General features: G+C 53.2%; 6 protein-coding genes across 6 annotated transcripts; 4 read left to right on the plus strand and 2 right to left on the minus strand.

Annotated features, from left to right (window-relative positions):
* Positions 1-1,327: 1,327 nt before the first annotated feature.
* Aspvir_007263 (zinc-binding alcohol dehydrogenase family protein) lies at positions 1,328-2,365 on the plus strand (the record flags this gene model as incomplete). The annotated part of the gene is made up of 1 exon (XM_043270445.1): positions 1,328-2,365. One exon carries the CDS (start codon positions 1,328-1,330, stop codon positions 2,363-2,365), a length of 1,038 nt encoding a protein of 345 aa, XP_043126380.1.
* Positions 2,366-5,323: 2,958 nt separating this feature from the next.
* On the plus strand, positions 5,324-7,387 carry Aspvir_007264 (Leucine Rich Repeat domain protein; the record flags this gene model as incomplete). Its single annotated transcript, XM_043270446.1, has 3 exons — positions 5,324-5,528; positions 5,588-5,920; positions 5,979-7,387. 3 exons carry the CDS (start codon positions 5,324-5,326, stop codon positions 7,385-7,387), a joined length of 1,947 nt encoding a protein of 648 aa, XP_043126381.1.
* An 818-nt stretch (positions 7,388-8,205) lies between these two features.
* Aspvir_007265 (TFIIH subunit TFB1 family protein) lies at positions 8,206-10,187 on the plus strand (the record flags this gene model as incomplete). The annotated part of the gene is made up of 2 exons (XM_043270447.1): positions 8,206-8,347; positions 8,410-10,187. The coding sequence occupies 2 exons, from the start codon at positions 8,206-8,208 to the stop codon at positions 10,185-10,187; spliced, it is 1,920 nt and encodes a 639-aa protein (XP_043126382.1).
* A 255-nt stretch (positions 10,188-10,442) lies between these two features.
* dscB lies at positions 10,443-11,434 on the plus strand (the record flags this gene model as incomplete). Its single annotated transcript, XM_043270448.1, has 2 exons — positions 10,443-10,709; positions 10,781-11,434. The coding sequence occupies 2 exons, from the start codon at positions 10,443-10,445 to the stop codon at positions 11,432-11,434; spliced, it is 921 nt and encodes a 306-aa protein (XP_043126383.1).
* A 2,977-nt stretch (positions 11,435-14,411) lies between these two features.
* kgd1 (alpha-ketoglutarate dehydrogenase KGD1) lies at positions 14,412-17,783 on the minus strand (the record flags this gene model as incomplete). Its single annotated transcript, XM_043270449.1, has 4 exons — positions 14,412-14,950; positions 15,007-15,380; positions 15,441-17,485; positions 17,568-17,783. 4 exons carry the CDS (start codon positions 17,781-17,783, stop codon positions 14,412-14,414), a joined length of 3,174 nt encoding a protein of 1,057 aa, XP_043126384.1.
* Positions 17,784-18,851: 1,068 nt separating this feature from the next.
* Positions 18,852-21,956, minus strand: Aspvir_007268 (uncharacterized protein; the record flags this gene model as incomplete). Its single annotated transcript, XM_043270450.1, has 1 exon — positions 18,852-21,956. One exon carries the CDS (start codon positions 21,954-21,956, stop codon positions 18,852-18,854), a length of 3,105 nt encoding a protein of 1,034 aa, XP_043126385.1.
* Between the last annotated feature and the right edge of the window lie 387 nt (positions 21,957-22,343).

Here is a 22,343-nt window from a genome sequence, read left to right on the forward strand (position 1 = left end):
GATGATACTCTGATGGCTACGGTAGATACTCCGTACTTGCCAAACTCGACCAGCTGAAGACCAGTTGTCTACCTCAATAGACCGGACCGTCCGTGCCGCTTGTTGATATCAGGGATGGGCAGAAGTCCGTCAGCATGGGAACCGCCCGTGTCAAGTGGTTGCTTGAGGTGGTGAGAGGGATTGCGCTGGTGGTAGCCACGTCGTTGACGCGATTTATGATGGTGGTCCTTCAAGTTGAAGAATATCACAGGGCTGTAAAGATCATACGTCTCGGTACTTAGGACCTGTCCTGACACAGCCATGGTGCGGGTGTCAATAAGGTATAAGTGCAGCGTCCCATCCCGCGTGCGCTAGAGACAACCAACCTTGCCGTCTCTTTACCCTTGGACAGTGTAGAATCTATGAATTACACTCATCTTCGACATTGACCTTGCTGGTCCAAGAAGAATTGCTCAACATGGTGATGGTAGAGATAAACCGACGAATCAGCTTCATCTGGCGAGGAGTCTTGCGAGGAGTCGGTGAGGTCCCTCGCTAGCTAGACCTGTGACTCGAATATGACTGATTGCGTGCCGCTCATGAACTAGGAGCATGCAGGATGACTGTTACGCCATTAATCATCTTGTCATAGACTCACGGGGCCGCCCCAGGTTGTGTTGGCAACCATAGTGACAGAATCGATCTTGAATTCACCGAGGGCTCTCCGTGGCATATCGAGTCCATGTGCAGAGATCATGTACAACCTCTCCGCGCGTGAGAAACTGATAACTGTGTCTGGTGCCAGAGCACTCTGCTTGGTTTAATCGGTGACGTGAGGCCAAGCTTCTTTTGAGTCTACTAGGTAGCCTCTTCGGAATGCTTGTCCTGTTTAGTCTGATATCGGAGATCCACATTGATGTAGTGGCACCAGGGTTACCAAGCTCAATTGATCGTTGAACAATAAGAAGACGAGAATTGAAGCCATCAAATGAGTTATCCGATAACGGAATGGCAGTGTACCCTGGCCCTATCCCTATTAGTCAGTCCCAGACTATTGCATCCGTCAACTGGTCACCATCGCAATGAGCTCATGCTGACAACCTTCGCCTGTCAAGTTGCAGTCATCGGCTACAAGAGCAGTATCATCGAACTGCCAAAATTAAGCCGATCCGAAGGCCCCGAAATGATGGTCGTTCCACAGATCTTAAGGGACAGACCTGCCCCATGCTCCGGCTTCCAAGGCTCCCAAACTTCAAGACTTTGACATTCAACCAGTCAGACCAACCTTGATCATCTCTTATCTGTTACGATTGTCGTGCCTTTTATCCGCTTCTCGTCATCTCACAGAATGCACCCAACAAATACCGCCGCGTGGCAGATTGCCGAAAAGGCCAAGCCTCTTGAGGTCAGGCCCGCCGCCTACACCCCTCCCAAGGAGAATGAGATCGTTGTCAAGAATAGCGCCATCGGCCTGAACCCCGTCGACTATCTCCGTCAGGAGCAGGGTGCCGCGCTGTTCTCCTGGATCACCTATCCCACCATCATGGGCACCGACGTGGCCGGTGAAGTCGTCGAGGTGGGCTCCGGCGCCGCAGCGGCACGCTTCAAGCCTGGCGACCGCGTGCTGGGACTGGGTAGCGAGCTCAAGGACAACAACCCCGCGGAGGGCGCTTTCCAACACTACACGGTCATCCCGGCGCAGGTTGCGTCCCCGATCCCCGCGGACCTGCCGTACGAAAAGGCCGCTGTCATTCCGCTGGGCATATCGACGGCGAGCTGTGGGTTGTTTCAGAAGGATTACCTGGCGCTGCGGTTACCCACGAGTCCACGGGCTGCGTCGAGCGGCCAGCTCGTGCTGATTTGGAGCGGCTCGTCAAGCGTCGGCAGCAACGCTATCCAGCTGGCTGCTGCGGCGGGCTACGACGTCGTCACCACCGCGTCGACGAAGAATTTTGAGTACGTCAGGTCTCTCGGTGCTAGTAACGTCTTTGATTACCGCAGCCCGACTCTCGTCGAGGATATCGTCAGGATCTACGACGGCAAAACCGGAGTTGGTGCGCTGGCCATCGGCACGGAGGCGGCAGGCCCTTGCTGTGAGATCCTTTCCAAGGTCAACTCGCGCAAATTTGTGTCCTTGACCAATCCCCCAAGTGGTGCATTGCCGGAGGGTATCGAATCCAAGTTTGTGTTTGGAGTTGCTGTCAAGGATAATGAGGTTGGACCAGCCATCTTCGAGGCTTTCCTCCCCAAGGCGTTGGCAGCAGGTGAATTCAAGCCTGCTCCGACTGCCGAGGTGGTGGGTAAGGGATTGGGATCGATTCAGGGGGGACTCGATCAGGTGAAGAAGGGTGCGTCAGCCAAGAAGTATGTCATCAGTCTGCAGTAGAGCTCTTAGTTTGTTAGTTGTCCTTTTTAAAGCCGTTCGCCTCATGTTCTCGAGTGCTGGCTTAGTGGTATGCAACCAGTGACTCTTTTTGTCAGGTATTTGGGTCAGATCGCACGAAGAAGACCTCAGATGTATCTAGGTCAGTACAGATTCAACAGTTGCTACTGGTCACAGTTCCATATTATTCCTCGTGAATGACCCTGCAGGACTGCCTGTAATTCCTACGGAAGCTCGAGACCATTCCAGGCCGCAGCTCAAGCAGATGCGCGTAAGCTCTTCCTCCCTAAAGGTAAGTCCGATCAATTGATCATGACAGTTCTGATGTTTCAGAGATCGAATGGGGTCCTCTAATATGGACTAACTCAGCATATCGAAGAGTGTTCCTCCTTCATCTGGAGGCGAGACCTAGGGGCCGTCATTGCGATTTCGAGTGTACATATTAGATGCAGCCAGACAGACATAATCGTAGACTGAGGCCATGTGTTCCGGGGATTCGATTGGATCTCTCCTGGGTTATGGGACAGTAGCAATGAAACCCTTGTTCTCCCTTGGCCTGGTGAACGGGTTAAACAGTCAATTGCACCAGTGTAGATGTGTACGGCAGAGCGGACTGATCCAAGGAATCAAGGGGTTCGGACCAAGAATGAAGGGGTCTAGGCAAATGAACTCCGTGCTCCTTAGGAATATGGGATAGACAAGGAATAGCGGACGGAGTAGATAGTTCCAAAGTCTTGGCTGGATCATCCTCTTTGGCGTTTTCTTCCCTGAGCGGATAGGGAGGTAATGTTGACGGCGAAGGGACGGTTATGCGGTCTAGACATGCATGCTGAATGCTAACTTGATGATTAACATACCATAGTCAGGAGTTGGGAAGAAGATCACCATCCAAATCCCGAGAAATTGGATATGTTGCAGCGGCAGAGGACGGCGAACTGCAAGGGAAAGGAAACACCAAAGGAGATCAGATCATGTGGTATGTCCGTGAGAAGACAAGGACGGACTAGGAACGGAGTCCGCAGGCAGGGCTATCTAGACTAGTGAGCCTCAAGTCCAGCCATTGTGCAATAATAGTCCACGTATTTGAGCTAAGCATTAGTATTATTGTTTGCTGGACCGGGTCGACCCATTTCCCGGTCGGAGATCCGTTGCCAGTTGGTTGGAGTTGTTGGGGAGGTGGTCAGGTGACGATTTGTCGCAGGAGCCAGGGGATTTGGATTGCTAATAGAAAGGTCAAGTGACAAATCAGAGACACAGCTCATTATGATCCGATGATGTCCTGTAAATGGAAGTGTCAGACGTCCGCATGATCAATCATCACCCTGAGAATGCTTGACGGAACGACGAATGACAGGTCAACCTGAGAGAGCTAGTGTGGAAGCTAGCATAACTGTTAGGTAAGGCAAAACAGGGGCGCAGGTTTAGTTTTGGAGAACGTGGCTGGATCTGGGGTACTCTAGACTACCTTACCAGTCTGTACTCAGTACCTACTCAGCAGTACAGCGCATGCTCTGGTTTACAGAGTATGACGGACGGCGGATTTGCCGCTTCACTTTGTGTATCCGTGTCAACGAACAGCCGATGATTGTTTGATTGACTTAATTGAAGAAGACAATAAATATTCAAGATGTCTGTCTCTCTGCAGGATAACATTAAATGTTTAGACGAATGTTGTATAAAGTGATTATGTAATTATGTTCCACCAAAGCGCGAATAATGAGCTAGTGGAGCGTTCGCATTATGTCATAAAATGCTTGCGGCGATCCCAAAGAAGATTAGGCCAAGAGATGGGCCATGGTAGATTTCAATAAATAACATCCCATACCTTTATGTTTGCTGATGGACAGACAGGCATTATCATCCCCTGTATACTTGTAGTTAACCTTGCTTATAAGCTATCAAATATACCGACATTCAGTGATGGTTCTCTACCTCATCCATGTTGAGGCTGTCGTGATTTATGACGCAATATTTTCATCGCAGGGAAATGCCCTATTCCCAAGTGGTACTAGCGCACACCGCCCTGGTCCGATTGATAAATTTTAATTCCAGATTTAGAGCTTTTTAGAGGCAAGAGAAAAAGAAAAGAAGGGCAAGAATGACGATCATTGCAACGTCCGAATCTTCTTCAGTACAAAGTATGGAGTACTACGGAATACTATCAATACTATCAATTATCTACCATCTACAGAAGAAAGATGTCTAGATACCCCGTACTTTGTTTGCCGCATTCATCATGGCCAATTCGCCCCATGTGGCCGCATGTTGCCCTTTCCATGGCGCCTAGCTGGGTGGTTCTCATTCTTTCTGTGTCTCTTGATCTCTGTCTGCTCATTTTCGCCGCCTCCGCTTTGCTGTCACTTTTTTCGAGAACGATTTTTATTTAGAAGCTGTACCGTACTGCCTAGGTAGGATCAATAGCAATCAACTTGGGTTTTGCCTTTTGCTTTTCTGGTCTCCTGACATGCTCTGACTCTTCTCTCCCCATTTCCAACTCTTACTACCCACTTCAGCCTTCTGTCCGCAAATAACCTTCTACGCAAGTGACAGACCGTCCTTTTCCTCCTACTGATCGCATTCCAACCTGGAATCGTGCATCCGTTCGGGAATCGCGGTGGTGTGCGCGTCCGCTGCCATCGAACGTCCATAGTTCAATAGCGAATTTCTGTGACTAACAGCTTCCTCATTCTCCTCACCTCAACAAAGTCTCCGCCGCCCCTCCTTTTTTTCTCTGCTTCGGTAAGGAATTAAGAATCTGCTTGTAAAATCTGGGGAAAAATGAGACTAATTAGCTAAGAGAAAAAAAAGGAAGGAGACGAAAAAAAAAAGTCCGTCTGTTCGGGCCTTCTTGTGTTCCCCTTTCCTTCCTACGCATCTGTATCCCGTCCAACCCTCTTTCTCCTCACCTAGCCGGCGGATTATATAGTTCAGAGGCCTCTTGCAGGCCCCTTCCAGTCCGTCATGTCTTCCGTCGCCGCCGCCTCTGCCATTTCTCTGCAGAAGCCTACCTATTCTCGGTTTACTACGGCTCCGGCTCTAGACACTAGTCATCCTCAACTGTCGCGCACTTCCTCGCCTCACTCGTCCGCTTGTTCCTCACCCAACGGGTCCAGATCCAGCAGTCGCCGTCGTCCGTCGTTTGGTTCGATCAAGGAGGACGTCGACGGTAAGCACTTGCACATGTATCGGCAAGGTCTCTAGTGCTGATTGATCCTCTCCGTACAGGCATTGCTCAATCATTCGTTGATACACACATCACTCAGTCTCCCACAGAGCAGACCAAACAGACGTCGCCGTTAGCGATTGATATGCAACACACGCCTGATTTCTGTTGTCCTTGCGGTGGTTTCCTTGGTTGGAAGCAGATTCGACTTGGAGGAAAGAGTCTCAGCCGGAGCTATGGCGATCTTCGCGCGTTGGGGGCTATGCACACTCGGGGATGGGCGTGGGAGAACAATGCGGTGGTGAATAATCCTCCCACGAAGACGGTGCAATCCAAGTCTCAGAAACCCCTTCCAGGCTCCTCGCGGCTAGAGAAACTGCCCCCGGAAGTTCTCGGTGAGTTTTCCCGTCTGCATGTCGGATATCAGCTCGTCCACTGACAATGTCACTGCAGATCAAATCATTTCCAACCTGGCTTTGGACATCCCTCCTAATGGGTACACACCACGGAATGTCGACCTGGTGTCGTGTCTCCTAACCTCCCGTACGTCGCACGCTGCCACACTTGGTGTGTTGTACAGAAACATGACCTTCCCGCATTCCATCATCTTCTCCAAGGCTCTCAACCACATGTCGCAGTATCCCGCGCTCGGGACGCTCGTGCGTCGTCTGGACTTTTCCCATTTCACCTCCGTAGGACTCGGACGCACCAAGCAGATGAATGCAGAAATCCAGAACCTCACCTCCGCGACGTTGCTGAAATGTTTGGATCTTCTGCCAAATCTTAAGGAATGTCTACTGCAGGAGCATGTGGAAGGTGATATTAGCGTGGAAATCGTGCGGAAGATATTCACCGGCCTGCCCAACCTGCATGGTGTTGACTTTTGCGGTTGCGCTACCCAGTCATTCTCGACCGTTTTCCAAGAAGCCTTGACCACAGGACCGGGTCTGCCTCTGAACCTACCGAATCTCAAGCGGGTGTCCCTACACGAGTGCAGCAGTCTGCCTCCATCTACCTTTGAGGCTCTTCTCCCTCGTCTGATCAATCTGACCCATCTCGATGTCACACACACACAGATCAGCGAGTCGGCGCTCTTCTCCATCCCGGAGACCGCACAGATTACTCATCTCAGCCTTTCGCGGTGCACTCGGTTGAAGGGTCCGAGGGTGGTCGAGTTTTTGACCACGCATCCCGCAGTGTGCAATTCGCTGGTGTACCTCAACCTCCTGACCGATCCCACCCGCTACCGGATTCTCGAGGAGGAGGATGTCTCTGCTCTTCTTCCTCGGTTGCCCAAAACCCTCCGCTCGCTGAACCTGGGAGGCGCCAAGATCACCTCTGCTCATGCGCCTGCCCTAGTGCCTTTGACCAAGCATCTCGAGGAACTCGGCTTGAGCTCGGCGGATTTGTCCTGCAAAGACCTCAATATGTTCTTCGCTCCGCCTCCAGTGTCGGACAATGCGAGCTCGACCGAGGCGCAGGAACCGTGGGTGCCATCATCGTTGTGCTACCTGGATCTCAACAAGGTCACGCAGTTGTCGATTGGCACCATCTTCAACACCAATACTTGCTTGCTCCTTTCGCAGCAGAGTTATCCTCTGCAAGTCATTGAATTCAGTGACAAGATCATTGCTCCCCTGAGGGAGAGAATCAAGAACAACCGTGCCTCCAGCGGCTGGACCGTCCGTGAGCTCGGCAGACGCGGTTGGTACGTACGTGACCCTGCCTCTATGCCAAACCAAGTCCCCGACGACGGTTCTCGTCCCTGGAAAATGGGTGCCCGTTGGTGGGGGATGAGGAAGATCCCGGTCGTGGTAGGAGACGTTGGAGGCATCTATGGCCATTACATGTTCAAGAAATAAGTCCTGGAGACAAAGAGTGTCCCTTCCTGACTGTTGCTTACGACTTTTGATTGTTTAATACCCTTGCTATGCTTCATTTCCTTCTCTTGCTGTCCTTGAACGAAAAATGGGCGGACTCATTTATGATACCAAATTGCAAGCGTGAGCGACAAAAGTGCGGGTGGATCACTGGTTACTCTGTTTGATAATCTGCATTGCGTCCCTTTGCCATGGATTGTCCAGCATCTTGTGTTCTGCATAGCGGGAGTGATTCTCATAGCGTTTATGGTTGTGCTTCTGTGGGATGGTTGCTAGTCTCTTAAGGTTGTTGATCAATCCTCGCTCCATGACATGTTCCCATTATAACCTTGAGGTCAATCCTAGCTGCGTGTTATTCCCAGGGCAATTCTGGCTGTAAAGAGTTCCTCTTGGTCTCCTTTGACGTTTGGGGCTTTCATGAAAATGGCGTCATTGCTCTGCTGTCTGTACATTTCGGTTTGCTCTTATAGCTAAATCTCATCTCAGGTCAAAGCTAGCAAGAATGTTTAAACGCTGTCCGTAGCTCAGTTTCGTAGTCTCCTTCATCTTGTTCCAACTTGGGGTCTGGATCGAGGCTGTCATGTGTCACGTGATTCTTTACAGACTTCCACGAGAGCTGCGGAGCCCATTTTTACACGACCTCGAAATCATCCCACTTCCCACCAACTGAATCTTCACAGAAGGCCGCTGACCTTCCTCTTTGCCGGCCTCGCCCTTGGAAGGACTTTTTTTTCTCCTCTCCCGATGGGCGCATCCCGATACGCCGCTCAGGACAGTGGAAGCTGTCGAGTTCCAGGACGATGGCACCTCCGAGCGGATCGGCGGCATACAAGAAGAAAGATGGCACCCTGACCATGTCTCAGGACGGCCAGTCCATCTCGTGGATTCCTGCAGCTGGCGGCGCTGCCGGAACGATTACGATTCCAGTTTCTCAGATCACTAGTATGTGAGATGGCTGCTCGGTTGGTTTCTTTCTTTTTATACCTGGTTATTGACCAAGGCAGATCTACAGCAAACCCCGGCTAGTAACCCCAAAGTGATGCTCAAGATCTTCGTTCTCCCTCCCAGAACGCCGAACGATTCCCCAGATCAATACGTCTTCTCCTTCACGGCCGGAGCCAACGCCCGTGCGGAAGCGAACGCCATCAAAGATGCACTCAGCGCCGCCATCCAGGCCGCCAAAACCGCCGTGAGCGCGACCCCAACTCCGACGCCCGGTCGGACAGGTACCCCCGCCGGCGGGGAAGGGATGTCAGCCGCCATGGCGATCTCGAGCGCGGTGTCCTCGGCCGGGCGGGCCCTAAAACCGTGGGATGACGACCAGCGGCTCAAGGCGGACGTGGAGCTGCAACAGTCGCTGCTCAAGGCCGATGCGAACCTGCAGCGCATGTTCATGGAATCGCTGCACACCAAACCAGACACTCTGTCTGCCTCGCAGTTCATGTCGCAGTTCTGGTCGACGCGGCTGCACCTGCTGCGGGCGCACGCGATCGAGCGGTCGCAGACCCGCGGCTCGTACAATGTGCTGTCGTCGCTGAAGCCGCGAGTCGAGGACAACGTGACCAAGCTCAATATCAGCAAGGAGCAGATTCAGCTCATTTTCAGCCAGCATCCGCTTGTGAAGAGGGTATATGATGAGAATGTGCCGAAGCTGAGCGAGCAGCAGTTCTGGTCGCGATTCTTTCAGAGTCGACTGTTCAAGAAACTGCGCGGCGAGCGCATCTCCGAGAACGATGCCACGGATGCCATTCTCGACAAATATCTGCGCGAGGACGAGCAGGCGAATCTCGAGCGGGAGGCACACGTGCCGCACTTTTTGGATCTGGCGGGGAATGAGGTCAATAACAGCCAAAGGCGCGGGAATCGGCCGGATCTAGACATGCGGCCGTCTAAGGTTCCCATCATTCGGACGCTCAATACGCTGAGCGAGAAGATTATGGCGAATGTGGCGCCGGTGGATCGCGACCCGTCAGCGCCCGTCGGCATCGACGAGGAGACGTACAATGAGCTGCAGTTGCGGGACTTGCGCGGGGACGATGAACAGAACCGGATTCTATTGAATATCCGGGATCAGAGTCGGTTTTTCTCGCAGGCCAAAGTGACCGAAGATGAGCAGAGCCGGCTGTTTGCCAAGCAGGATCCCGACCAGATTATCCGTGACCTACGCGGCCAGATCGACCGGGACCTGCCGACCGATGGGACAGCGCCTCTAGGGAAGCTTGTGGAACCAGAGGAACTTGAAGATGAGGACGAGCGGAAACAAGATCAGCGGGTCGGATCGCAGGCCAACTTGCAGCGCGCATCGAAGCAGATCCTTGACGCCATCCGTGACCGGCGCAACCAGACGGAGGCGTCATCCATTGGGGGGACATACGGATTGTCGACCAATCTCTATGACAGGCTAACCCTGACCCATGCGACGACCACGGAGTTCCTCCATCAATTCTGGCAGGCTTTTCTGTCTGGAAATCCCGACCGTGCGGCCGAGGTGGCATCGCTTGTGGAATCGCTGAACCGGGCCATGGAACGCATCCAGTCTGTAGCAAACGATGCCGAGGCGGAACGCCAGGTGGAAGTAAACCGACTCAAGCAGCATGCGCGCGAGGTACTAGAGGCTACGGGTAGGAAGATCCGCCTGAATCTTGCGGGAGTTACAGGTGGAGAGAAGGCCGTCAAGCAGTTGCTGGGTCCCACGATCCGAGCATTGGAGACTGCTTTGGCCAAGTACAATACGGCATACACTGAAGAAATGCAGCGATTGCAATCGCTGGAAAATAGATAATGTATATGATCTTTATCTTCGTCCACTATAGAGTGTAGACGACTACGGTAAATGTAGTTACAGTTGATCGGCATGCCGACTGACTCGGCTTTCGGCCCATAGTTGGCGCGACGTGTCCAACCGTCATCATCTCCCCTCACGACCATCATCAACACCACCACAAACACCAGCAGAGCACACTCCGTACCCTCAGACCACACGGTCTGCTCCCTTGCAATAAAGGCAACAAGTGAAAATAAAAACACACCAAACAAAATGCTAACCTCCGGCCTCACCAACGCCCCAATCACCAAACTCCTCCTCATCTACACCATCGCCTCCTCCATCGCCCTCTCCATCCTCGACATCAAACACCTCGCCGGCATCCGCGTCTCCCCGCATCTCTGGCCCTACGCCCAATTCTGGCGCCTCGCAACATGGCAACTCGCCGGCTTCGCCAATTCAACCGAGGCCCTCTTCGCCGCCATGCTCGCCTACCATCTCCGCGTGGTCGAGCGCGCATGGGGGAAGCGCAAGTTCGCTGTACGCCTTCCCTCTACTCACCTTCTCCCCTTGCGTTTCTAGTGTTACTGATGCTGACGCTGACGAGAAAGACATTCATCCTCTCCACGCTACCATATACCTCCCTCCTCCCACCGCTCCTCCTCATCCTCCTCCGCCCGCTAACCCTCTACAAAATGAACTATCTCCCCTGCGGGCCGACAGCCACGCTCTTCGCCCTGCTGGCGCAGTATCACGCGGGGATCCCACATACATTTCGGTATAGGATAAGCACGTCTACGTCTACGAGCACATCTGCATCTACGACTGCGACTACGACTACGCCCTCGGATACAGATGATAGAGGGGAAGGACGACAGCAAGGGAAATACCTCACGCTCCTGCTCTCCGACAAGTCGACTACGTATCTGGTTGCGGCGCAGCTGGCTCTGTCGCAGTTTCCCGGGATGATTCTCCCCGCGGCGGTGGGGTGGTTTGTTGGGCTTGCGTGGCGGGCGGAGGTGTTGCCGTTGCCTGCGGCTAGGTGGAGGGTTCCGGCTTGGGTGGTTGGGGAGAAGGATGTGGGGAGACGGGGCACCCAGGGGGGAGAAGCGGGGGAGCGGTATGAGGATTTGAGGAGGAGGTTGGAGGGTGAGGCTGTTGCTGCTGCGGCGGCGAGTGGGACTGCCGGGCTGGGGAGTGAGGCATCTGGGCAGAGACAGCGGAGGCGGGAGGGAGGGTTTATGGATAGATTGAGGGCGTTGTAATTCTTGGTATCAAGGTACTTTATGCTGGAGAGAACACTGGATCCTATGAAGACAATGACCTTCTCAAAGATCTGCCCGCAGAAAATCAAGTTTATTATGCTATGTCCATAACGTGCCCTACTCCTACGCCAAAAATTAACAAAACTGTGCCTGAGCATAGTCGACCCTCATACCGTGACTGGTTACCGCCCGTTCCGACTTCTCCGCATATTCTCCTTGCATTCATTGCAGTACCATTTGACTGTATCCGATCAGCAAAGTTTCAATCAACCTGGGCAATCGCGAACTTACCATTCTTCCCTGGCGGTTTGGTCAACCCAACACACGACAGATGGAACCATTCCCGCGGGCACGCATCGTTGTCGCAAGCAACCATCTCGCCGAAGCTGATCTCGTTGCAGTAACAGTACCGCGGCTCGCCATCTTCATCCTCGTCGTCCCCTTCATGCAGCGAGTCTTCCTCCTCAGACACCGCTCGCTGCTGGGCCACCGCCACACTGCCACTCTTCTTATGTGATCGTTTCGCAGGCGCGGGTTCTGTGTTGCGGGTAGGTCGAGTGCGCTGGGAGTTGAGTTCTGAGAAGGTGGCGAGCACAGGCGTGGACGTCTTCGATGACCGGCCCTTCGGAGCTGCGTTCGAAGCTTGAGGTACTGGTGTTTCCCGAGGTTCGACCGACTCCGTAGGGCGAATTTCTGTATCTTCCCGTTTCATGCTGATGGGACCGACAGCCTTAGCTGCAGCTGTGGCGGGATTCTCCTCCTCGGCTTGGCGTTGCAGCTCCGAATTAAGTGCAGCTGCAACCATGTCCGCTTTGGGAGTTTCTTTGGGCAATGTCTTGGGATCGGCGACTTTGCCTGAATCGAAAACAATATTAGTCAAAAGAAAGACAAAAGACAGGGGTAACATACTGTTGCTCGCTAGGCGATTGGACGCCGAGGAGGATGGCCGCTGGCGACCACTTGTTGACTGTCCCGAGCTCTGCTGGGCACGAGAAGACTGGGGCCGAGCGACTGCTGCAGGTCCGGGACTGGCTGCGCTACGCACGGTATTCGATGCCCCCACCAGAGGAGCAGGTGCCAGAACGGGCGAATTTGCCGCAGAGGTTCCAGTGTTATTTCTACCAATCTGGTTAGCAAAGGCACAAGGTTAGAATTGCATATCCTAAAAAATGGCTCACCTTTTGCGAGCGGCTGCGTTCGTGTTGGGAGCACGAGATCTCTTCTTGGTGGCATCTGAAGCTGTCGCGTCCTTCGATGCACCACGCCCCGGAACATTCCCAGCACCGCTGGCGGATCTTTCCATCGCTGCGCCAGTATCGGCCGCTGGAGGTCGTTCAACCTTCCGGCGTTTCGTCGCACCCGAGACCCCCGCGGCACCTGAAGTTAGTGCACCATGCCCGATTGCAGACAGGTCCCCAGTAGCCGCACTTACGCCGCTACGAGGTTTGCTAACCTGCCCCTTCCGCGAACCAGAGGCACGAGCATCGTCAAAATCTGAATCGGCATGCGTGCGCCGCTGTTTGCGAGCGGCATCCCGTCTCGCATCGCTGCGGGATCCAGCTTCGGTTTCGAGCGCATGGTTCAGGTCTTGTTTGTTAGACGCAACTTCCCGGCGTGGACGCTCATTCGTAGTAGTTTTCGCGGCGTTCCTGTTCGAATAGGCCCAGTGTGTAAGACTGCCCAGGCGCGCCTCCTCACTGATCTCCCCTGCAATGAAAGGAAATACGCCGTCGATGCGCAGGAGCTGCCGGTCTAGTTCGTCGTTGGCATTGGAAATGACATGGTTCTTTTCGTCCGCGGTCATCATCAGATCCACTAGGGTGCGCCGCACTCGATCGAAGAGAAGACGACGGTTTTTGCTGTCTTGAGACTCAGGAGGTTGCGAGGGATTCTATCGTAAAGCAAACAGGTTTTAGCCAAGCACATTAGTTGTTGTAGATATCCACCACCTACCGCTGGCACAATATCATCCCGAACCACCCCGTCAACAATAGGCGCTGGATTCAACGGACAAGGAACAGGTTGCGACTCCGAAGAAACCTTCAACAGCTGGAGAAGATTATCCTCAAGCGCCCAAGCCTTTGCATCCACTTCCTTCAGCAACGAATTGTGACGGCGAAATTCTCGCGGCAGAGCGGTAATAGCGTCCGTGAAATGAGTGAGGGCGGGATAGAATCCGTGAGGGGCAGGAGGCGTAGGGGCCGCTTCGATCATTGAGCCGTGACCGTAGGCAAATGACGACCGTCCCAGCGTCTTGGACGTTCTGGATGGATTCGTACGTGTCTGGCGCGCTGACTGACGAGCATTTTGACCCTGAGCGTTGACGGCTGACGAAGAAACGACGGATGCCATGGTTGACGAGGAAGTTCAAACGCAGCAGGCTAGAAACCGCTCAATCAGGTGAGAAAAATTGGTACAAACAAATGTTTGGGATACTCCTTGAACCCAACAACATGGACGAAAGCGTTGATGAGTTGGTATGTCAGATAATGGGGCGAGAGGAGACGGAAGTTCTGCAGTGCGGAGAAGCAAGACTTTCCCCTTTGGGCCCGCATCAGGTGATTGGTGCCTTGTATTTCAGGCATGATGTACTGCTTACTCATATTACCCAATTGGTTGCCTTGACGTCATCAGCGCTGTACATCAATTCAGTCTCAGAAGTACCTCTCTAGGACCGGGATATGTTCACGAACAAGAAAATACTGCATATCTAGTAAATCAGGCCTTCTTAGTTTACAAACACATGCTCCGGCATGTTCTAGGAATAGACAGGTCAGTCCCAACCCGTAACAGGGATGCCAGGGAACATTCAAAAAGAGATATCAAAAACAGGACAGCATGAGTGTAGGATAAAAGCCGCAGTAGATGCAGACAACAGAATGAATTCATACAAAGGAGACAGAAATGAATAGACGCTAGCTCCTACAAATCAAAGCACCTAAGATGATAATCCAACAGCGGCTACAAACGTCCCCGATCACTCGCCCTTCAGACGATGCTGGTGGACAGTGAATGCTTCCTCAAGGAAGTCCTGTTCCTCCTTGGCGTGGACGGACTTGAGACCAGTCGCGACGGAGGCGCTCGGGGCCCGACCAGCGTAGAGGACGTGGCGACGGTTGTGGTGCTCAGTCTCATTAAGCAGGGTCTCAATACGAGGTTGAGTGTAGCTCCAAGCACCCGCGTTCAGGGGTTCTTCCTGAGCCCAGACAATGTCCTTGGCGTTGGGGTAGCTGTCCAGGTTCTCCTTCAGCTGAGCCCAGGGGAAGGGGTGCAGCTGCTCAACACGGGTGATGGCAGTGTTGCGGATACCATTGGCCTCGCGGTGCTTGACCAAGGTAGCATAGACCTGACCACTGCACAGAATGACGCGCTCGATCTTCTCGGGCTCGTCAATGGCGGTACCGTGGGCCGGGTCGGGGATGATCCACCGGAAGTGCGAGTCACCAGTGAATTCCTCAATATCGGAGCGAGCAACAGGATGACGGAGGAGGGACTTGGAGAAGAAGATCACGAGGGCTAGGGCAAGTGAGTTAGTGGAAAGTCATTCATAGAGGGAGAGGATCAAAACTTACGCTTGCGGAACTGGCGGTGGATTTGGCGACGCAAGATGTGGAATAGGTTGGCAGGCGAGGTCATGTAGGCAATCTGCATATTGCAGTCCTGGTGCTGACGGTCCAACTTGTCCTGAGTGGGGAACTGGCGAGGTTCCTCGTTGCAAAGCTGCAACCAACGCTCCATTCTACCAGAAGAGTGCTCAGGACCCTGGCCATCATAACCGTGAGGGAGGGAGACAACGAGACCGGAGCGCTGCAGCCACTTGGATTCTCCAGAAGCAATAAACTGGTCGATAATGCACTGAGCGTTATTGGCGAAGTCACCGAACTGGGCCTCCCACATGACCAGGGCGTTAGGCGAGGTTAAAGAGTAGCCGTATTCGAAACCAAGGCTTCAGAGAAACATTAGCTTGAGCGAGCAAAGGTAAATCGGTCATTGGAAGTCAACTTACGCTCCGAATTCGCTGAGAGAAGAGTTGGAGATGACGAAGCTGCCCTGGTCCTCACCAATGTGCTTCAAGGGGGTGTAGGTAGCCTCGTTCTCCTGATCGTGCAGGACGGCGTGACGCTGGGAGAAAGTACCACGCTCAACGTCCTGACCGGAAACACGGACATGGTAGCCCTCCTTGACCAGAGAACCAAAGGCAAGGGCCTCCGCGGTGGCAAAGTCAATGTTCTTACCCTCATCGACGGCCTTCTTGCGGTTGGCCAAAATACGCTTTAGGTTGCGGTGCACGGTGAAGCCCTCAGGGGCGCCGCTGATCTTGTCGGCAATGTGGCTCAGCAAAGAAGCATCAACAGCGGTAGGTAGATGAGGCAGAACCTCGGTGGCCAGCTCCTTCGGGGTCTTGAAGCCGTTCCAGGCAGAGGTCAACCATTCCTTGCCGGTGGGCTGGTAATCCTTGCTGCGGTCGAAGCTGTCGTTGAGCATGCCCCAAACCCACTTCTTGTGCTCGTCAATGTCCTCCTTGGTGAAGGTACCCTCGGCAATCAGCTTCTCAACATACTTGTCAAGCTGGGCCTTCTGCTCGGCGATGCGCTTGTACATCAAGGGCTGAGTGAAAGAGGGCTGGTCGGTTTCGTTGTGACCCTGCTTACGGTAGCAGACAATGTCAATGACAACATCGCGCTTGAACTCGGCACGCCAGTCGGCAGCAATCTGGCAAACGTAGTTCACGGCCTCGACATCATCAGCGTTGACGTGGAACACGGGAGCGTCGATGGACTTGGCGATATCCGAGCAGTAAGGGGTAGAACGCGAGTAACGGGGGTCGGTAGTGAAACCGATCTGGTTGTTCACGATGATGTGGATGGTACCACCGGTCGAGTAGGCGGGAAGAGAGTGGAAGCCCATGGTCTCGTAGACGACACCTTGACCGGCGAAGGCAGCATCACCGTGTAGCAGAACACCCATGGCGCTGTTGAAGTCCTTCTCGTCATTGTTGTAGTGCTGAATAGAGCGAGTCTTGCCAAGAACAACGGGGTCCTCGGCTTCGAGATGGGAGGGGTTGGCGACCAGAGAGAGCTGCACACGCTTACCAGAGGGCGTGGGGCGTTCGAAGTTCATACCCAAGTGATACTTGACATCACCCGAGCCTTCATCCGAGGGCTCGGCAGATCCGGAGAATTCACTGAAGATGGACTCGTTGGGCTTACGAACGACGTTGGACAGCACATTGAGACGACCACGGTGAGGCATACCAATGACAATGTCCTTGATGCCGTGCTCGACGCTGCGGTCAATCAACGCCTTCATACCGGGCACTAGGGTCTCGCAACCCTCCAGACCGAAACGCTTGTCATTGGGGAACTTGGTGGCCAGGAAGGCCTCGAAGCTGTGACTCCAGATCAGACGGTCAAGGATACGGCGCTTGTCGTCAACCGAGTACTTGTAGGGCTCGGGAATTTCAAAGCGATCACGGATCCAGTCGCAGGGCTTGCGGTCAGGAATGTGAATGTACTCCACACCGTAAGAGCCACAGTAGATCCTCTCGCAGGTGGCGATGATCTCACGCAGAGTCATCTTCTTGCGGCTCTCAGTAGCGAAGCGAGGCAGGATTCCGGGGCCGAGGGTGAACTCCTGGTCGAGATCGCGCTCAGTGAATCCATAGTGGTCAAGTTCAAGCTCCTTGGGCTTGTTGTAGCCGAATGCCTCAGCTTCGCCGCGGATGCCAAGGGGATCGATCTTGGCCTTGTGATGACCACGAGCCTGGTATGCGCGAACCAAAAGCTGGACCTTAAGATGATTTGTCAGGTCAGTGCCAGCGGCGAGGCCCAATCCCTCGCCAGGCATAGTCTGCGGAACACCACCGGTGGGGGTAGGCACAAGAGTCGGAGGAGGCTGGAAAGCTTGGGCGATGGGCATGTTGCCTTCTTCCATGTTCTTGAAATATGTCTGCCATGAGATGTGCACGCTGGAGGGGTCATTCTTCCAAGCCAGGTACATCTCGTCGACGTAGTTGGCTGTGTTTCCGGAAAGGAAGTTGTCATTGGGATCCTAGAGATCGCGGATTCGCGCGTTCAAGTCAGTCATGCCTTCAGAATAGCTAAAATAATGAACTAGGGCGCGCTAGGCTTACCACTCCCACATCGGTAGCAGCAGCATAGTGTCTCCTGCCGTTGGACAAACGGTCAACAATGGCTAGAGGTCTTCTCGTGGTCAAGCCAAGTTTCGAGCTACGGCTGGAAGTAGCTCTGGCAGTGGAAGCAAGGGAGATGGACCGCCTGCAGGCCGAGCAGGCGGGGCCACGCAGCAGACCGCTGCTGGTGGCCTTGACGGCTGTGGTACGAAGCATTGCGGGATTTTTCCGTCGCCGATGAAAACAGGTCCTATGAAGCTGATGCGACGAGCAGACTGGAGGTCTTTGTAGTAATGCTCAACAACACTGGAGAGCAAGGATCAATCACGTATAGTATAGAGACCTGTTTCGTAAATTGTCAATATAACTGTGCAACGCTCCCAGGAGCTGATGCAGATTGAACGGATGAAAGGAAGACACACGGTAGTCACTAAAAAATTAGAAAACAGGTGTCGACTAAGATTGCCGTAGCACCTGCACAGAAACAGAACTCATCAGAGAGCAAGCACTCTCTTTAGACAATCAAAGCTTTTTCTTTTTTTTCCTCGCGAAAAAAAGAAGAGAGGGGAGAGAGATCCGAAGTAGAGAGGACAACTTCAAGTGACGATGGAACTGGGAGAAGAGGTTTGCCGAATGCCTACGGGTATGACGGCCAGCGCGGATGTGGCTGATCAGTTCCTGCTGTCCTCCTGACAACAGCCACAGCTTACTCAGCACACCGCCGCGCAGCCGGCCAGCTGCAGCGCGGCAAGTGCCGCCGGTCGCGAATCAGAATTGAGCAATACGCACCGCCACAGGGCGGGTATGAACATTTCCCGCTCCGGGTTTTTGCGGATGGACTTGCAGGCCAATCATCGCCATGGATTAATTTACTCATAGTAATCCTCAGGACAGGACAGAAAATCCATACTATGACTTCATCTGTATGCACGAGCTATCATCGAGAAGATTCGATCACTCTTGGGCCATTAGCTTTTGAGGCGCATCAGAACCCATCTACAGGCAGTAGATTCTGAGGGGTGCATCGAATTATGTATACAGTAGATTGTCAATTTACCCCATCGAGAGGGAGAAACTAAGTAATTATAGGTTGTCAGGACTAGGTAAGACCTGGAGAGAGGAAAACGGCATAAAGCAAGTATAGACACTCGGTCAGCATGAATCCATTTAAACCAAGAAAGATGTAAAATTGGGGGTATAAATCATGCATATGTACTCGCCACGCTTCTCCTCCGTGTCGTGATATCTTTAGCTCGGCAGGCTCGTTGGGGTGGACGGACTGCATCATCTGGGGACAGCTTCTTCAGGATTCATTTGCGAGTCCGCTCCTCCAAATACCGACTGGTCCATTCGTTGGGGAACATCTCCATTTGTTGGTCTTATGATCGGCGATTCAGCCGCGCTTGGTCCTCCAAAGAGGTAATCCGGAGGAACCGTATATACAGTCGGGCTCACATCAGAAAAGGCCGTGAAGCTCGCGCGATTCGACGATGAGTGATGGTGAGGTGGTGGGCTTCCGCTGCTGCTACGAAGACTTCCATTACTGCCACCCCAGGCACCGCGCCGCAGTTTCAACAGGGCGCTCAGGGACAGCTCGTCGTCCATGGTACCCATATCAACAAGTTGCGCCAGTCCTGGACCAGAGAGGGCGGGATTGGAGTGAGCCGTCCCGTGCGCTGTCAATGAAATGACCGAGTTCCGCGTGCTCCATTCACTTCGTTCAGTGATAGGAGTCAAACTGGGTTCTCTGAATTTGCCTCGGCTGCTGTGGTTACGCGAAATGCCTTCGATGCCACGCGGACCAAAGTATCCCCCGTTGGTAAGTTCTGAGCTGTACACCCCATGAGCCTGGGCGTAAAACCCAAACTCTTGCCCATAGAAACCTTCGTCGTCGTTTTCCAGCGCCTCAGCATTGGCAGCAGCGATGATAGGATCATCGTAAAAGGCATCATCGTCGTCGTAGTTGAAATCGTCAAATACCTCTTCAAAGCCCATTGCATCCACAGCTTGGCTCAGACGGCTGTCGTCTGAGACGAGCCCTGAATAGGAGTCCATAGTCTGGTTCGTTCTGGCAACGCTGTCCTGGCCCAGGGAGCTCTCGCTCGCGCTTGTGGTACGCTTGAATCTGTCCATGTCGGCTGTCTCATTGGCAGCCTTCTCCAGCGCGTTGTGCAAGACCTCAAGGTTATGTTCGGATAAGACCCCTCCATGAGATTCTGTTGTTGTTGTTGTTAGGTTATGAGTCATTTCAGTGTCAAGTCCACCATATCTGGCACCTGTTCGGTCTCGGAAATCACTAGCAACGCTCGGTGCGTGCTTAAGACCATCTTTCTGATCTAGCTCGGGACTCAGGCTATGGGATTCAGGTGCTTCTTTTGATCTAGACTTGTCTTCCGTCTGGTCCGTTGTGGCTGGATCAGCCGGCACAGCCTGTACAGCCGCCGTCTTGTGAGCATACAAGTGACTGGATTCGTCATCGAAAATCGATTCGTCAAATGTCTTGCCGCCTACATCAGCAGCCAGGTCGCCAAATTCCCCGTCGTCAAAGTACAAGTCGTCGTCCTCTTCAGTTAGCTGCGACGTAGAAGAACGAGTTCCCGTATGCATTGAGCATCCTACCGCTGCCGATTCTGAAAGGGATGTCGTCGGGGGAAACGAAGCGACTTTGTCTTCGGTGACAGAAAGGTCTGATAACTGAGGAGCGCCGCCTTGATCCGACTGTAGATTAAAATCGACTGCCGGACCAAAACCCGGGGCGCTGATGGGGCTCGCGACGACTGGTGAAAGGCCAGGCGCATACCATGAGGTAGTCAATGCGGCCCCGGGGCCGGAGAATCCACTGAACTCATCTTCTTCGGCGTCGGTGTTGACCCCAGGAATCCTTTCTTCCAAGCCGTCAATGTCATCCAAAAGGTCATTATCATAAGCGTCGTCGACGTCACTGTATTCCCTATCTTCGAGCTGTGCCTTGGCCCTGCGAGCCGCCTCTTTCTCCTTGTGCTTTTCTTCCAGAAGCTTCTCCTGTGCTGACGATTCAACTCCGTTCATGTCAAAGCTGAATCGGGATGCATTGCTTTTGAAATGTTTCGGCAGGCCAGAAGGCTGATGGGGTATTATTTCAATTGTATCTGAATCTTGCTGGACCGCTGGTTGTTCTTTGCTTGGCGGTTCTGCTCGGGGCTCGGACTGGTGAGGGATGGATTCCTCAGGGTGCTCCTCATGATCAGGTAGTCGCGACGGGAGTCGCCTTGCAAATACAGGGACCGATCGATCATCGCTACGAAGAGACGGGTTTGTGAGAAGAGACGACTGTAAATAGGCTTTGTTGTCAACCTGTAGCACATTCTGATCGTCCTCGAAGTGCTCCTTGAAAACTGGGGAGTATTCACTGTGTTTCCTCCTGTGCTCGCTTGATTGAACTACTGCATCCTTCCCATGCGGATGAGACACGTTCTCAGTCTGCGGAGTACTGTATGGATTATACTGACTTGCAGCATCTTGTAAGAGCACTGGGGCTGTGGAAAAATTCCGGCGCGGACGAGGGGCAGAGAAGTCGTGCACGATGTTTCCACGTATCCTAGGATCATAATCATCGGGTATCGCGGGGACCACGTTTCGAGCTCCGATGCTGATGTCCTCCGCTCGGAGGCCGGCCAACTGTGACGAGCGCCGCCGGGCCAGCAGAGACATCGGGTTGAGGAGGTGAAGCATTGCCTTCCCAGATTTATGCGAGGTATGTTCCGCAGACGAGTCCCGGTCCGTTTGACGACGGTAACTCGAGCCTTCCGGCCTGTACTCCTTGTGCATTGTATTCGATTTGTCAACGGTAGATGTCAACACGGGCGTCGGAGATCGCTTAATATTGGCGTCGAAGGATTGATTCTGAGAGTTCAGCAGTCCTTTACCGAAGGACAGCCGAAAAGGCGAGTTCGGCTTCGAGGAATCACTATCGCCATACTCGGGACGGGAAGCCGTAATGGACACTTGCGATGAGTTTGGCTGAGCAATCAGAACCAAGTTCTTTTCACGGCCTTCCGGACTGGATTGAGGCCGCGCTTGCTTGTCCGAAGTAGAGGACGGTACTGCCAGGTTGGTCGCAGCAGATGACGGCCAATCGGTCGAGACTGTAGAACCCACACCATGTCCCTTATCAGTATCGCCATCTGCAGGCGAGTATTCGCTCGAAGTAAGGGGAGTCAGCGCATCGGGGTACGGAGATGATTCCTCGATCGTCGTCGCAAGAATCGGCGTGTGTTGAATAACCGGGAGCTGAGGAGGGTTGCCGTTGCTTTTGCCTCTTGACGAGGCCTGTCCGGACGATGCGATGGGAGGTGCACTTGAGCGACGATGTTCACGACGCCAGTAGGAGAAGACTGTGGATGGTGGCATGATTATCGGCGCCCCAGCCCCTACAGTGCTTCCTTATGAGTGGTCGCTCCGTTCAGGACTCATAGAAATCATCCATTCTGCCTTCAAATTTGTCGTTCGCGTCCTGTTGAGCTTTGCAAAGCGGATAAAATCAATATATAGAGCTGTGGGGCTCGTCTCGGCCGTGCACGGGGTCACTGTTCTAACAATAGTTAAACAAGCAGAGGAGACAATGGAGGGGGAAATTAAGTATTAGATTAGGAGGGGGAACTGGTAAATATCCGGTATTTAAATGATATAGTCATCCAAAAGTCATGATAAAGGATAGGATCATGAGAAGAACAATTGCCAATAATGAAAACTGACTAAGGGGTTAGCCATGAGAGTGTTATTCCATTATTTATTGTT

The sequence above is a fragment of the Aspergillus viridinutans genome (genome assembly GCF_018404265.1).
Source record: "Aspergillus viridinutans IFM 47045 DNA, scaffold_5, whole genome shotgun sequence".
NCBI classification, from domain to species: Eukaryota; Fungi; Ascomycota; class Eurotiomycetes; order Eurotiales; family Aspergillaceae; genus Aspergillus; species Aspergillus viridinutans.